The sequence below is a fragment of the Panthera uncia genome, chromosome X (assembly GCF_023721935.1).
Source record: "Panthera uncia isolate 11264 chromosome X, Puncia_PCG_1.0, whole genome shotgun sequence".
Lineage (NCBI taxonomy): Eukaryota > Metazoa > Chordata > Mammalia > Carnivora > Felidae > Panthera > Panthera uncia.
Genome location: NC_064817.1, coordinates 82,946,586 through 82,963,522, shown reverse-complemented (window position 1 = coordinate 82,963,522; position 16,937 = coordinate 82,946,586). Strand labels below are relative to the sequence as shown.

The following is a 16,937-nucleotide window of genomic DNA, read 5'->3' as shown; positions in this document are numbered from 1 at the left end:
ACTTAAGAGGAACGAGCCTATTTGTACAATCCCACTCAGGCATTTCTCTGAATGTTTTCACACACAGACACACAGGTGCATGTGTACATTCTTTCCCAATAGTTATCAGTAATTTAGGGGGAAATCTGTGTCCACAACAAATCATAATATAATCAACAAACATTAAAAGTTTTGGAGGAAGAGGCCAAGAGTTAAGCAAAGACTATGTTAATGAACAAAAAACACGTGTTTAGACTCTTAAAAAATATTTCTTGATTTTAAAATGGAGAAAAGGGAGATAAAATGTACATTAAAGAGCTCTGGGGTACCTGGGTGGCTCAGTCAGTTAAGCATCCAACTCTTGATTTTGGCTCAGGTCATGATCTCATTGTTTGTGATTTTGAGCCCTGAGATGAGCTCTGAACTGACATCATGGAGTCTTCTTGGGATTCTCTCTCTCCCTCTCTCTCTCTACCCCTCCCTCACTTGTACTTTCTCTCTCTCAAAATAAAGAAATAAGCATTAAAAAAAAGAGCTCATAGTGAATGTATTCGTTTTTTTCTGGAAACCAGCATCCAGAGGTTCTGTATCTTTAATTACCTTATAAAAAGGTAAACTCTTGTGTGGTTATATATGTATCTACTTCTATGGAGTCAGGGGAAGGAAGAGAGAGAGAAAGAGATAGAGATCCTTGGGAATATATGAGACAGAAGTACTAAAATACTGTTAGTGTAAGCTAGGTTATATTAAGGCTTGTGATGTTTGCAGTTTCATGAATTCCAAGCACAGCTGAGGTATTTTCCAGACATAACATGTTATGTATTTGTTAGTACATGTCACGATCATACCAATTTTTATTTTTTAATTACTTAATTATTTTATTTTTATTATATTTATTTTTCACTTCAGTCTTGCCTTTTATTTTTTATTAATATAATTTATTGTCAAATTGGTTTCCATACAACACCCAGTGCTTTATGTTTATTTATTTTGAAAGAGAGAGATACAGAGTGCAAGCAGAGCAAATATATCTGATCTATATCTACATTGATCTACACATATATGTATCAATATACATATACATTTATATTATAGCTTGCCAATAAGAATAACAAGATTAAAGGCCTTATTGAAGTCCTGAAACTTGATAAAGAGTATCTCCCAGAAACTTCTTTCAAGCAACACACTTAATAGTGGAAGCGTGGGAACATTTTTTACTAAAGTCAGGATCAAGTCAAAGATGTGTACTATTATCCCTACTAGAGCCCTAGATAATGGAATAAGACCACTGGAAAGAATTAAGAGATATAATTAATATAAAAGATGAGGCAAAAATTTGTGGAGAAAATTATCATTTATCTTGAAAATTCAGGCGAATCAATGGTCAAACTATTAAAATTAATAGAAGTTCAACAAGGTGATCAGATGCAAGATCAATATCAATAGCTTCCTTGGGTATCAGCAATAATTATGTTCATCAAAGTAGAAGGGCAGAGTTGAAAACAACCCAAATGTTCATTAATAAGGGAGTGGTTAAATAGATTATGTGTGTGTATACACTACGAAATATTATGCAGTAGTTAAAAGAATTAATTAGATTTAAATGTAAACATATTGACATGGAAATAGCCCAATCCCTATGGCTGAGTAACAAAATCAAGCTGCAGAATAACTTCGTTAATGTTACAAATAAAACACAAGTTGGGGCGCCCGGGTGGCTCAGTTGGTTGAACGTCTGACTGAAGGTCATGATCTCATGGTTCATGGGTTCGAGCCCTGCGTTGGGCTCTGTGCTGAGAGCTCAGAGCCTGGAGCCTGCTTTGGATTCTGTGTCTCCCTCTTTCTCTGCTCTTCCCCCATTCACTCTCTGTCTCCCTCTCTCAAAAATAAACATTAAAAAAATTAAAAAAAACACAAGTTGCCTATATATTCTATACTTTATACGTGAAAATCAATAGAAAAAGCTTGCAAGGTTACCTACTGGATGAATAGCAATGGCTATTTCTTAGGAGAGGACTGAGATTGGGGGTGGAAGTCAATGCGGACTTTAATCTCTAGTGGTTTATGTATGTATGTATGTATGTATGTATCTATGTATTTACAGATCGAGCAGGGGAGAGGGTCAGAGGAAGAGAGAGAATCCCAAGCAGCGTTCACTCTTGTGTGGAGCCCGATGCAGGGCTTAGTCCACGACCCTGGTATCACAGCCTGAGCCGAAATCAAGAGTCAGACACTCAGCCAACTGAGCCATCCAGGCAACCCTCAATTGTTTTTTTTCCTATTTTTTTGAAGTTCATTTATTTATTTTGAGAGAGAGAGTGAACACAAGCAGGGGAGGGGCAGAGAGAGACACAGAATCCCGAACAGGTTGCGCACTGCCAGCACGGAGCTACACACGGAGCTTGAACTCACTAACCTTGAGATCATAACATGAGCCAAAATCAGGAGTCATATGCTTAACTGACTGAGCTACCCAGGTGCCACACTAGTGTTTTGTTTTTTAAAGGAGAAAGTATTACTTGTATAGGTAAAAATGAAAACAGTTTTAAAATGCAACAGCTTGCTGAATTCATCTAATAAATGTCATTTAAATTTGCCCATCTTTTCTTTCTTTCTTTTTTTTTTTTTGAATGTTCATAGCAGCTTTATTCGGAATAGCCAAAAAACTGGAAACCACCCAGATGTCCTTCAATGGGACAAGGAGTATATCAAGGAATACAATACAGTAATCAAAAGGAATGAACTACTGACACATGCAACAACCTGGATGTATCTCTGGAGTATTATGCTGAGTGAAAAAAACCAATCCCAAATGGTTACATACTGTATGATTTCACACACCATTCTTGAAATGACAAAATCTTAGATTAGTGGTTGCCAGGGATTAGGGATGGAGGCCAAGGGGGTGGGTGTGGTTCTCAGAGGGTGCCCGGAGGGAGATCCTCGTGGTGATGGGGTAGCTCTATCTAGGCTGAAGTGGCGGTTACACAAATCTACTTGTGACAGAGAACTATACACCCACATTGTGCCAGTGTCAGCTTCTGGGATTTGATACTGTATTATAACTATGTAAGAAGTAACCATTAAGGAAAACTGGGTGAAGGGTACCTCTAGCTTTGCAACTTCCTGTGAATCTGTAATGGCTTCAAAATAAAAAGTTAGGAAAAAAGTAAGCAATAATTCTAAATGCAACTTGGTATCCTGGATTGGATCCTGCAACAGAAAAAGGACATTATTGGAAAAACTGATGTAATCCAAGTAAAGTCTGTAATTTAATTAACAGTTTTGTACCAATGTTAATTTTTGTTTTAGTTCTGATAGATGTACCAAGGTTATGTAAGATGCTAACATTAAGGGAAAGGGTATATAGAACTCTTCTGGGAATCTAAAATTATTTCAGGGGCGCCTGGCTGGCTCAGTCAGTAGAGGATGCTAAATTTGCCCATCTTTTCTTATGTAAAAGGGAATTGCTTTCTAATTGCTTAAACTTTGATTCATTCAACAACTAGTGAAGACCATGAGCTATTCTTAGTACAATTGATACAATGACAAGCATGACAGACATGGTTTCTGCCTTCCTGGAACTTACAGTCAAGTGGGAGAGGCAGATAATAAATAACAAAACAATTACACATTATAAGACATTTAAAAAGAAATGAGCAGTGGGGTTTGATGGAAAATAATATGGTTGAGGGAGAGCTCCCAGAATAAGAGACATTTAGATCACATATTACTACTCCACAAAGCAAGCCTCAACAAATTCAAGAAGATTGAAGTCCTACCATGCATCTTTTCTGACCACAATGCTATGAGACTAAAAGTCAACCACAAGAAAAAATCTGGAAAGACCACAAACACATGGGGGTTAAGTAACAAGCTACTAAATAATGAATGTGTCAACCAGGAAATCAAAGAAATAAAAAAGCACATCGAACAAATGAAAATGAAAACACAATGGTCCAAAACCTCTGGGATGCAGCAAAAGTCATTCCAGGAGGAAAGTTTATAACTATACAGGCCTACCTCAAGAAGCTAGAAAAATGTCAAATAAACAACCTAACCTTATACCTAAAGGAGCCAGAAAAAGAACAATAAACAAAACCTAAAACCAGCAGAAGGAAGGAAATAATAAAAGATAAGAGCAGGAATAAATGATATAGAAAGTAAAAAAAAAAAAAAAAAGAAAGAAAGAAAGAACAGATCAATGAAACCAGGGGCTGGTTCTTTGAAAAAAATCAATAAAATTGATAACCTCTAGCCAGACTTATGAAGAAAAGGAGAAAAAGGGCTCACATAAATAAAATTACAAATGAGAGAGAAGTAACCAACATGACAAATACAAAAAATCAAAAGAGAATATTATGAAAAACTACGTGCCAACAAATTGGACAATTCCTAGGAATATATAAACTACCAAAACTGAAATAGAAAGAAATAGAAAATTTGAATAGAATGATCACCGGCAAAGAAATTGAATCAGTAATAAAAAAAAAAAAACTCCCAGAAAACAAAAGTACAGGATGAGATGGCATCACAGGTAAATTCTACCAAACATTTAAAGAAAAATTAATACCTATTCTTCTAATACTATTCCAAAAAAAAAAAAAAGAAAAAGAAAAAGAAGGAAAACTTCCAAATTCATTCTATAAGGCTGGCATTACCCTGATACCAAAACCAGATAAAGACACCACTAGAAAAGAGAACTACAGGCCAATATCCCTGATAATACAGATGCAAAAATTCTCAACAAAATACTAGTAAGCTGAATTCAACAATACACTAAAAAAATTATTCACCACAATCAAGTGGGGTTTATTCCGGGGATACAAGAGTGGTTCAATGTTTGCAAATCAATTGATGTGATACCACATTATTAAGAGAAAGGATAAGAACCATATGATCATTTCAATAGACACAGAAAAAGCATTTGACAAAGTATGACATCCATTCATGATAAAAACCCTCCACAATGTAGGTTTAGGGGGGGATATTCCTCAACATAATAAAGGCCACTTATGAAAAATCCACAGCTAACATCATCCTTAATGGGGAAAAAACCTGAGAGCTTTTCCCCTAAGGTCAGAAACAAGACAAAGATGTCTACTCTCAGCACTTTTATTCAACATATTACTGGAAGTCCTAGCCACAGCATCAGACAACAAAAAGAAATAAAAGGCATCCAAATTGTTAAGGAAGAAGTAAAACATTTATAGTATTTTCAGATGACATGATACTATATACAGAATACCTGAAAGTCTCCATCAAGAAATTGCTAGAACTGATACACAAATTCAGTAAAGTAGCAGGATCAACCAAGATAAATCTGTTGCATTTTAAAAATATAATTTAGGGGCGCCTGGGTGGCGCAGTCGGTTAAGCGTCCAACTTCAGCCAGGTCACGATCTCGCGGTCCGTGAGTTCGAGCCCCGCGTCAGGCTCTGGGCTGATGGCTCGGAGCCTGGAGCCTGTTTCCGATTCTGTGTCTCCCTCTCTCTCTGCCCCTCCCCCGTTCATGCTCTGTCTCTCTCTGTCCCAAAAATAAATAAAAAACGTTGAAAAAAAAATTTTTAAAAATATAATTTATTGTCAAATTGGCTTCCATACAATACCCAGTGCTCATCCCAACAAGTGCCCTCCTCAATGCCCATCACCCACTTTCCCCTCTCCCCAACCCCCAACAACTCTGTTCTCTGTATTTGAGTCTCTTATGGTTTGCCTCCCTCCCTGCCTGGTTGTAACTTTTCCCCCCTTCCCCTCCCCCATGGTCTTCTGTTAAGTTTCTCAAGATCCACATATGAGTGAAAACATATGGTATCTTTCTCTGACTGACCTATTTCACTTAGCATAATACCCTCCAGTTCCATCCATGTTGCTGCAAATGGCAAGATTTCATTCCTTCTCGTTGCCAAGTAGTATTTCCATTGTATATATAAACCACATCTTCTTTATGCATTCATCAGTTGATGGATATTTAGACTCTTTCCATAATTTGGCTTTGTTGAAAGTGCTGCTATAAACATTGGGGTATATGTGCCCCTATGCATCAGCACTCTTGTATCCTTTGGGTAATTCCTAGCAGTGCCATTGCTGGGTCATAGGGTAGTTCTATTTTTAATTTTTTGAGGAACCTCCACCCTGTTTTCCAGAGAGGCTACACCAGTTTGCATTCCCACCAACAGTGCAAGAGGGTTCCCGTTTCTCCACATCCTCTCCAGCATCTATAGTCTCCTGATTGGTTCATTTTGGCCACTCTGACTGGAATGAGGTGGTATCTCAGTGTGGCTTTGATTTGTATTTCCCTGATGATGAGTGACATTGAGCATCTTTTCATGTGTTTGTTGGCCATCTGGGTGTCTTCTTTGGAAAAGTATCTATTTATGTCTTCTGCCCATTTCTTCACTGGATTATTTGTTTTTCAGGTGTGGAGTTTGGTGAGCTCTTTATAGATTTTGGATACTAGCCCTTTATCTAATATGTCATTTACAAATATCTTTTCTGATTTTGTCAGTTACCTTCTAGTTTGTTGATTGTTTCCTTTGCAGTGCAGAAGCTTTTTATCTTGATGAGATCCCAATAGTTCATTTTTGCTTTTAATTCTCTTGCCTTTGGAGATGTGTCGAGAAAGAATTTGCTGCGGCTGAGGTCAAAGAGGTTTTTTCCTGCTTTCTCCTCTAGGGTTTTGATGGTTTCCTGTCTCACATTCAGGCCTTTCATCCATTTTGAGTTTATTTTTGTGTATGGTGTAAGAAAGTGGTCTAGTTTCATTCTTCTGCATGTTGCTGTCCAGTTCTCCCAGCACCATTTGTTAAAGAGACTGTCTTTTTTTCATTGGATACTCCCTGCTTTGTCAAAGATTAGTTGGCCATACATTTGTGAGTCCAATTCTGGGGTCTCTATTCTATTCCATTGGTCTATATGTCTGTTTTTGTACCAATACCATACTGTCTTAATGATTACAGCTTTGTAGTAGAGGCTAAAGTCTGGGACTGTGATGCCTCCTGCTTTGGTTTTCTTCTTCAAAATTACTTTGGCTATTTGGGGTCTTTTGTGGCTCCATACAAATTTTAGGATTGTTTGTTCTACCTTTGAGAAGAATGCCAGTGCAATTTTGATTGGGATTGCATTGAATGTGTAGATAGCTTTGGGTAGTATTGACATTTTAACAATATTTATTCTTCCAATTCATGAGCATGGAATGTTTTTCCATTTCTTTGTGTCTTCTTCAATTTATTTCATAAGCTTTCTATATTTTTCAGCATACAGATCTTTTACATCCTTGGTTAGGTTTATTCCTAGGTATTTTATGGTTCTTGGTATAATTGTAAATGGGATAGATTCCTTGATTTCTCTTTCTGTTGCTTCATTATTGGTGTATAAAAATGCAACCAATTTCTGTGCATTGATTTTGTACCTTGAGACTTTGCTGATTTCATGTATCAGTTCTAGCAGACTTTTGGTGGAGTCTTTAGGTTTTCCATGTAGAGTATCATGTCGTCTGTGAAAAGCGAAAGTTTGAATTCTTCTTTGCCAATTTTGATGCCTTTGATTTCCTTTTGTTGTCTGATTGCTGATGCTAGAACTTCCAACATTATGTTAAACAACAGCGGTGAGAGTGGGCATCCCTGTCATGTTCCTGATCTCAGGGCGAAAGCTCTCAGTTTTTCCCCATTGAGGATGATATTAGCTGTGGGCTTTTCATAAATGGCTTTTATGATGTTTAAGTATGTTCTTTCTATCCTGACTTTCTCTAGGGTTTTTATTAAGGAAGGATGCTGAATTTTGTCAAATGCTTTTTCTGCATCGATTGACAAGATCATATGGTTCTTATCCTTTCTTTTATTAATGTGATGTATCACACTGATTGATTTGAGAATATTGAACCAGCCCTGGAGCCCAGAAATGAATCCCACTTGATCACGGTGAATAATTCTTTTTATTTGCTGTTGAATTCGATTTGCTAGTATCTTATGGAGAATTTTTGCAACCATATTCATCAAGGATATTGGCCTGTAGTTCTCCTTTTTTGTTAGGTCTCTGTCTGGTTTGGGAATGAAACAAATGTTGGCTTCATAGAATGAGTCTAAAGTTTTCCTTCCGTTTCTATTTTTTTGGAACAGCTTGAGAAGGATAGGTATTAACTCTGCTTTAAATGTCTGGTAGAATTCCCCTGGGAAGCCATCTGGTCCAGGACTCTTATTTGTTAGGAGATTTTTGATGATTGATTCAATTTTTTCACTAGTTATGGGTCTGTTCAAATTTCCTATTTTTTCTTGTTTGAGTTTCGGTAGTTTGTGTTGTTTAGGAATTTGCCCATTTTTCCAGGTTGTCCAATTTGTTGGCATATAATTTTTCATAGAATTCCCTGATAATTGCTTGTATTTTTGAGGGGTTGGTTGTAATTAATCCATTTTTATTCATGATTTTATCTATTTGGGTCCTCTCTCTTTTCTTTTTGAGAAGACTGGCTAGAGGTTTATCAATTTTGTTTATTTTTTAAAAAAACCAACACGTAGTTCCATTGATCTCTTTTACTGTTTTCTTGGATACTATATTTTTTATTTCTGCTCTGATCTTTTTTCTCTTCTCTTCTAAGAGATTATTTCTCTTCTTCTGCTGGGTTTGGGGTGTCTTTGCTGTTCTGCTTCTAGTTCCTTTAGGTGTGCTCTTAGATTTTGTAATTGGGATTGTTATTGTTTCTTGAGATAGGCCTGTATTGCAATGTATTTTCCTCTTAGGACTGCCTTTGCTGCACCCCAATGGGTTTGGATGTTGTATTTTCATTTTCACTTGTTTACATATATTTTTAAATTTCTTCTCTAATTGCCTGGTTGACCCATTCATTCTTTAGTAGGGTGTTCTATAACCTCCATGCTTTTAGATATTTTCCAGACTTTTTCTTGTGGCTGATTTCAAGTTTCATAACATTGTGATCTGAAACTGTGCATGGTATGATCTCATTTATTTTATATTTATTGAGGGCTGTTTTGTGACCCAGTATGTGATCTATCTTGGAGAATGTTCCATGTGCACTCAAGCATTAAGTATATTCTGTTGCTTTAGGATTTAGAGTTCTAAATATATCTGTCAAGTCCATTTGGTCCAGTGTATCATTCAGGGCCATTGTATCTTTACTGATTTTCTGTCTAGATGATCTGTCCATTGTTGTAAGTGGAGTATTAAAGTCCCCTGCAGTGATCACCTTCTTACCAATAAGATTTCTTATGTTTGTGATTAATTGTTTTATGTATTTGTGTGCCCCTGAATTTGGTGCATAGATGTTTATAATTGTTAGCTCTTCCTTAATGGTAGACCCTGTAATTATGATATAATGCCCTTTTTCATCTCTTGTTCCAGCCTTTAATTTAAAGTCTAGTTTGTCTGATATAAGTATGGCTACTTCAGCTTTCTTTTGACTTTCAGTGGCATGATAGATAGTACTCCGTCCCCTCACTTTCAATCTGAAGGTGTCCTTAGGTCTAAAATGGGTCTCTTGTAGACAGCAAATGGATAGGTCTTATTTTTTATCCATTCTGATACCCTATGTCTTTTGATTGGAGCATTTAGTCCATTTACATTCAATGTTATTATTGAAAGATATGGTTTTAGCATCATTTTGTTATCTGTAGGTTTCATGCTTATAGTGATGTCTGTGGTACTTTGTGGTCCTTGCAATATTTCACTCACAGAATCCCCCTTAGGATCTCTTGTAGGGCTGGTTTAGTGGTGATGAATTCCTTCAGTTTTTGTTTGTTTGGGAAAACCTTTATCTCTCCTATTCTGAATGACAGACTTGCTGGATAAAGGATTCTTGGCTGCATGTTTTTCCTGTTTATCACATTAATGATTTCCTGCCATTCCTTTCTGGCCTTCCAAGTTTCAGTAGATAGGTCTGCTACTACCCTTATGTGTCTACCTTTGTATGTTAAGGCCTGTTTATCCCTAGCTGCTTTCAGAATTCTCTGTTTAGCCTTGTATTTTGCCAGTTTCACTATATGTCATGCAGAAGATTGATTCAAGTTATGTCTGAAGGGAGTTCTTTGTGCCTCTTGGATTTCAATGTCTGTTTCCTTCCCCAGATTTGGTAAGTTCTCAGCTATGATTTGTTCAAGTACACCTTCAGCCCCCTTCTCTCTCTCTTCTTCTTCTTCTGGAATCCCTATGGTATGGATTTTGTTCCATTTGATTATATCACTTGGTTCTCTAATTCTCCCCTCATGATCTTGGGTTTTTTATCTCTTTTTCTCAGCTTCCTCTTTTTCCATAATTTTATCTTCTTATTCACCTATTCTCTCCTCTGCCTCTTCAATCCATACTGTGGCCACCTCTATTTTATTTTGCACCTAATTTATAGCATTTTTAAATTCATCATGACTATTTTTTAGTTCCTTGATCTCTGCAGCAATAGATTCTCTGCTGTCTTGTATGCTTTTTTCAAGCTCAGCGATTAATCTTATGACTATTATTCTAAAATCTTGTTCAGTTAAGTTGCTCATATCTGTTTTCATCAATTCTTTAGCTGTCACTAATTCCTGGAATTTCTTTTGAGGAGAATTCTTCCATTTTGTCATTTTGGCTAGTTTTCTGTCCTTTATGAGTTTTAAAAGCTTGTTATGTGCTGTGCACCTGCAAGCACTGCTATATTAAAGGGGGTCATACACTGTCCAGGGCCTGGACCTTCAGGAGGTGTTTTCTGGAGAGTGTTATTGCTGTCTCGTGTTGTGACTTTGGTTATTTTATTTCCCTACTTGTAATGATGTTTTGGACCCTCTACCAGGTGTGCTTTGATTTGTTCCTTGAAGTAGCCCTGGAAAGGAAAACAAACAGACAAACAAACAGAAAACAAAAACACACAAGCACACAAATAAAACAAACAAACAAAAACAATCCAAAAGCAAAAAACCAGAACCACCAGCTACAAGTAAAGAACAAGTTGGATGCAGTGCTGATGTAAGAGCACGTATAAGAGAGAAACGACAGGGGCAGTGAAAAAGAAAAAGTAAAGATTGACCAGGCAGAGAGACCAAATGGCTTAATCCAGATAGAAAGAGAAAGGAAAATAAAGAAGGAGTTGGGGAAAAAGAAACGAAGATAAATTTACCCAGACAGAGTGATTATATGGCTTGATTATTCCAGAGAGAGAGAGAGAGAGAAAGGAAAATAAAGAAGGAGGTGTAGAACATGTATGAAGAGAATGGATTAAATATGTCTGCTTAAACAAACCAACAACCAGAGTAACCAGACTAGAGGAGGGAAGAGATAAGAAGGAGAAAAGAGAGTAGGAATATATCTAAATAACAAGAATTGTCTGAGAATCCAGGCAATGCAGCAGTGCACAAACCTTCTTATTGAAATGGCCCATGGTTTCTCATGGTGCACATTCTCCCTTTGCTGCAGCAAATAATAAACCCAACTTTTTCAACTACAGGTCTGTTTCCAGTGGTTTTTGGTTGGAAGTCATTGACATCAGTGAGTGAAGAGGCACAGCATTGTGGAAAAGCTACTAAGGCCTAGCATGGAAAAATGGGACTGAAGGAATGGAGGTAGGTGAAACAGGGCAAGAATGAAAGGGTTCTACAGCCTTGAGCGGGCTAGGGTGTGGTTTTCTGAAAAGGTGGTTTTTAGGGGTGATAAAAGATGCGGTGATGGAGATGAAGCCATGAGCTTTTGTAGGAGGAAGAGGAGTTGTAGTGTGCTTAAACAAAACAGAACACTAATGAAATGTTAGCAAATACTAACAAAATTTTGGCTTATGTTATAAAATAATGACTCAATCTTTAATGGTCTAGAAGTTGATCATAGAGTTTTTGTATACACACTTGTTTCCCTGTTTGTCAACTGCATCATCTAAAAATTTCTACATAAAGGGAAATTTCTGGGAGGGAAGAACTCCAGTAACACACTAGTTGACAGGTCTTATAACTTCAAAACACTAAACTTACAATTTTAATTCTTTAGGGTTGAGATAAGATCAATATTTATTAAATAAAATAAAGGCCCTACAACAGTGCCTGACATATAGTAAATGGCAATAACTATAAACTATTACAAATATTATCATTGTGCTATCTTTTTCAATGCGCTTATTTTAAAAGAGGGACAATGCAGTAGTTTCAAAATACGTTTTTGATCATGTATCAAATGTAGCTTCCTTGTTTTTAATACTCTGCTCGGGGTCATGCATTCAAATGACTGCAGGCATGCCTTTTGGTGAGATTTACTGTAAGTGACCTCTGGCAAATCTTTTAAAATCAATGGTTGGGTACCTACATTCCACTAGATGTTGGTGCCTACTGCATGTTGCAAAGCAATTTTTGAAAAGAGGACTACTATTCAGTTTGGTACTGTTTATGCTTTAAAGATAGCAGGGGGTGAAAAGAATGTGATTGTCCATGTAAAAGGAAACCTAGAGTACTCAGAATCTAAGTTGAAACATAAGGGAAGTAGGTTCTTTAGAACAGGTTTAGTTTCTAACTTTCATGAGAAGGCTGTCTCTCTTTATTTCTACAAAAATAAAAGTCACTTGTGAAAATAATAAGAACATGCAGGGAAGGCTTATGAAGTACTCTGAGCTTCAAAAGAAAACAATTGGCAAGGAAGAAGTCAAACTTTTACTCTTCACAGACAACATGATACTTTAAATGGAAAACCCGAAAGACTCCACCAAAAACCTGCTAGAATTGATCCATGAATTCAGCAAAGTCGCAGGGTATAAAATCAACGTACAGATATTGGTTGCATTTCTATACACCAATAATGAAGCAGCAGAAAGAGAAATCATGGAATCAATCCCATTTACCATTGCACCAAAAACCATAAACCTAACCAAAGAGTTAAAAGATCTGTACACTGAAAACTATAGAAAGCTTATAAAAGAAATTGAAGAAGACACAAAGAAATGGAAAAACATTCCATGCTCATGGATTGGAGGAACAAATATTGTTAAAATGTTGCTACTACCCAAAGAAATCTACACATTCAATGCAATCCCTATCAAAATAACACAAGCATTCTTCACAGAGCTAGAAAAAACAATTCTAAAATTTATATGGAACCAGAAAAGACCCTGAATAGCCAAAATAATGTTTAAAAAGAAAACCAAAGCTGGAGGCATCACAATTATGGACTTTAGGCTGTATTACAAAGCTATAATCATCAAGACAGTATGGTACTGGCACAAAAACTGATACATAGATCAAAGGATCAGAATAGAGAACCCAGAAATGGATCCACAAGCATATGGCCAACTAATCTTTGCCAAAGCAGGAAAGAATATCCAATGGAAAAAAGACACTTTCTTCAGCAAATGGTGTTGGGAAAACTGTACAGTGACATGCAGAAGAATGAACCTTGACCACTTTCTTACACCATACACAGAAATAAATTAAAAATGGATGAAGGACCTAAATGTAAGACAGGAAGCCATCAAAATCCTAGAGGAGAAAACTGGCAACAACCTGTAACCTGGGTCGCAGCAACTTCTTACTAGATATGTCTTCAGAGGCAAGGGAAATAAAAGCAAAAATGAACTATTGGGACCTCATCAAGATAAAAAGCTTCTGCACAGCTAAGGAACAATGACAACTAAACAAACTAACTAAAGTAAACTAAAAGAAACTAACAAACAAAACTAAAAGTCAACTGACAGAATGGGAGAAGATATTTGCAAATGATATCAGGTAAAGGGTTAGTATCCAAAATCTATAAAGAACTTATCAAACTCAACACCCAAAAAACAAATAATCTAGTGAATAAATAGGCAGAAGACATGAACAGACACTTTTCCAAAGACATCCAGATGGCTAACAGACACATGAAAAGATGCTCAACGTCACTCATCATCAGGGAAATACAAATCAAAATCACAATGAAATACCACATCATACCTGTCAGAATGACAAAAATTAACAACTCAGGAAACAACAGATGTTGGCAAGGATGAGGAGAAAGGTGAACACTTTTGGACTACTGGTGGGAATGCAAACTGGTGCAGCCACTCTGGAAAAGAGTATGGAGGTTCCTCAAAAAATTAAAAATAGAGCCACCCTATGATCCAGCGATTGCACTAGTAGGTATTTATCCAAAGGATACAAAAATGCTGATTTGAAGAGGGGCACATGGAGCCCAATGTTTATAGCATCACTATCAACAATAGCCAAATTATGGAAAGAGCCTAAATGTTCATCAACTGATGAATGGATACAGAAGATGTCATGTATATATATACATACATACATACATGTACACACACACAATGGAACATTACTTGGTGATCAAAAAGAATGAAATCTTGTCATTTGCAGCAACATGGATGGAACTAGAATGTACTACAGTAAGTGAAATAAGTCAGAGAAAGACAGATATTATATGATTTCACTCATATGTGGAATTTAAGAAATACAACAGATAAACATAGGGGAAGGGAAGGAAAAATGAGATAAAAACAGAGAGGGAGGCAAACCGTAAAAAACTCTTAAATACAGAGAAAAAACTGAGGGTTGCTGGAAAGGTGTTGGGTGGGGGGATGGACTAAATGAGCGATGGGCATTAAGGAGGGCACTTGTTGGGATGAGCACTGAGTGTTGTATGTAAGTGATGAATCACTAAATTCTACTCCTGGAACCATTGTTACACTATATGTTAACTAACTTGGATTTAAATAAAATTAAAAACAATCCCCCCACACACCAAAACCAAGCAACCAAACAAAAAAGATTAAATAAAGGAAAATGGAACTGAAGATACTGAAAGAGATTCAATGGACCCAGAGGAAAAGAAAGAAATCAAGAGTAGGAATGGGGAAGAGGGGACAAATGGAAGTTAGGAGGAGAAGGGAGGAGAGTAGAAAAATAAGGGAGACCAGAAATAAATGCACACTAAAAAAAAAAAGCATGAATGCCTGAGTTCTGGGAATGTCCAGGATATATACTGGGAATGTCCAGTAGTGAGGGGAGTTTTCTACATTTACCATAATTTTGTACTGTTGAAAGACCATGTTACCTGCTTTTTTGACACCCAGAGAAAAAAGCTACTTGTTGTTCGAGTATTACTACTAAACTGCCATGCCACAAATTTGATTTTCTTTTACAATTTTAAAATACGTTTACTTTGAATTAATTTTCTCAGAGGCCAGATTGAGTGGTGATAACCAATTATTCTGATATTGTGTTCTTTCAGCTCTTACCTTGTTTGAAATTAAATTATTATCAGTTTTTTCTTTTCAGCCATCTGGGGCTAAAAACACCCCTACCCATCCATGGTATAGAAAACTTGGGTCAGAAGTCTACTTCTTTACTAGTTTAAAACTATTTATTTGGAAAGTGGCACTATTTTACAAAACAAAAACAGTGATTCTTGGAAGTAAATTCCAATACAAAGTTAATAAATTAGATGATTATATTTACTCAAGAAGTCATAAGTAAATACTCCTAAGGGAAATCTTTACTTTTAATGTAAATTCCAGTGTGATCCTATTTCTACCATGCTTTTTCCAATGTATAATTTTTTTAGAGAGTAGTTTTATATATATTAGTCCCACAGATTCACATCTCACATGCATATAGCCGATAGTTGAATTCTCATTTCTGTAAACATTTTGCATACTTACAATATGCTATTGTTTACTCATAATAATGAATTAGTTTTGTAGCTACCACATAACTTGAATACATACAATCCTTTCTGTATGAGAAAATGAATCAAACTGAAAAGTGCAAATTAAAAATGAAATTAAAATATTTATGATTCCTTTAGGTATGGTACATTTTCTTTAAAAAGTAGTTATATAATAAACAGTGAGAAAACTAATACAGCTAAGAAAATCATGAAAAAAAATAGGGCTCACTTAATGAACTGCTTTTATCCTTGGAATAAATTAATTACAAATATTAAGTAATAAAGAAATTCCAAGTAGTGCTTGGCAAAAAAAAAAAAATTAAGTAAAATTGTTTTACAACATCATTGCCAGATCCTAGAGTAGTTCTAGATGGAAATACCATTTTAAGATAAACAAAGACATAACCCCCTTTTGGGTCTTGGTCATTACTTACCAAAATTTGCCATCTGTATCGTCTGGTTGCCAGTGTCTGGAACATTGTAAATCACAACAGCATCTGCATTTCTTCTGCCCGCTGCTTGAATTTTTTCTGAAAATGTACAATTACCTCTTTCTATCAGCGCAATCCAGGGACTGTTAGTATTAGTAAACTCAGTGTTGTAGTCACAGGCTTGGTAGTTATTGTTCTTAGGGATGCTCACCACCCCCATAGCAGTAGCCACTGGTGAAGCTAATCCATAAACACCACATTCACACGTCTCTATTGAAGTGTAGTTGCTGGTTTCGTTGTAGTAAGTCACAGTCACATAGGCATTCATTGAAAAAGACACTGTGATTCTAAATAAAAAGGTACAAATTATAAGCAGCCAAAAACAACTGGACTTATTCTCCTGGTTCATTGCTTGTTCATTTGAGCATAAAATTTAAGATGACTGCTGATATTTCCAGCTATCAGTCAACATTTGTCCACTCACGTCCCCGCTAAGAAGTTTGAAATTTCAGTTGCAAGCTGGTAACTGATCTCCCGTCTAGCAACATAAGCTCTGAATACATCAGCTCTATTTCACTTTAGTTATCTACATTCTCCCTTGTCTGCCCCTCCTCCAACTGTACACACGTAACTTTTAACGAGGACTACCTTCGCAATAAATAACACCATAAACTTTATTCTACATGTCAACTTATCAGGATTGGATGACTTCCTGCACTGAGATTTTTTTTCTTAATGTTCCAGCTAATGCAGTTTCATAAACATGGAGTGGATTGGAATGAGGAACTGGACTCTTGGGAACCCCACGTGACCAGGCTGAAAGTCACCTCTCTCAGAATATCTAAAACACAAAACTGGTTTTCCAAGCCCTGCTGAAATATGTTATCAACCAGTTCTGCCAGAAATAAGTGAAGA

The 16,937-nt window shown here is 36.4% G+C and overlaps 1 protein-coding gene across 1 annotated transcript in view; it reads right to left on the bottom strand.

Annotated features, from left to right (window-relative positions):
• The window catches only part of RNF128 (ring finger protein 128), a 114,006-nt gene extending 97,314 nt beyond the window's left edge, over window positions 1-16,692 (bottom strand). The window contains exon 1 of the mRNA XM_049644731.1: window positions 16,026-16,692. Within this exon, the coding sequence (XP_049500688.1) occupies window positions 16,026-16,431 (406 nt within the window). The 5' untranslated portion in view covers window positions 16,432-16,692. The remainder of the gene's footprint in view (window positions 1-16,025) is intronic.
• Window positions 16,693-16,937: the final 245 nt, after the last annotated feature.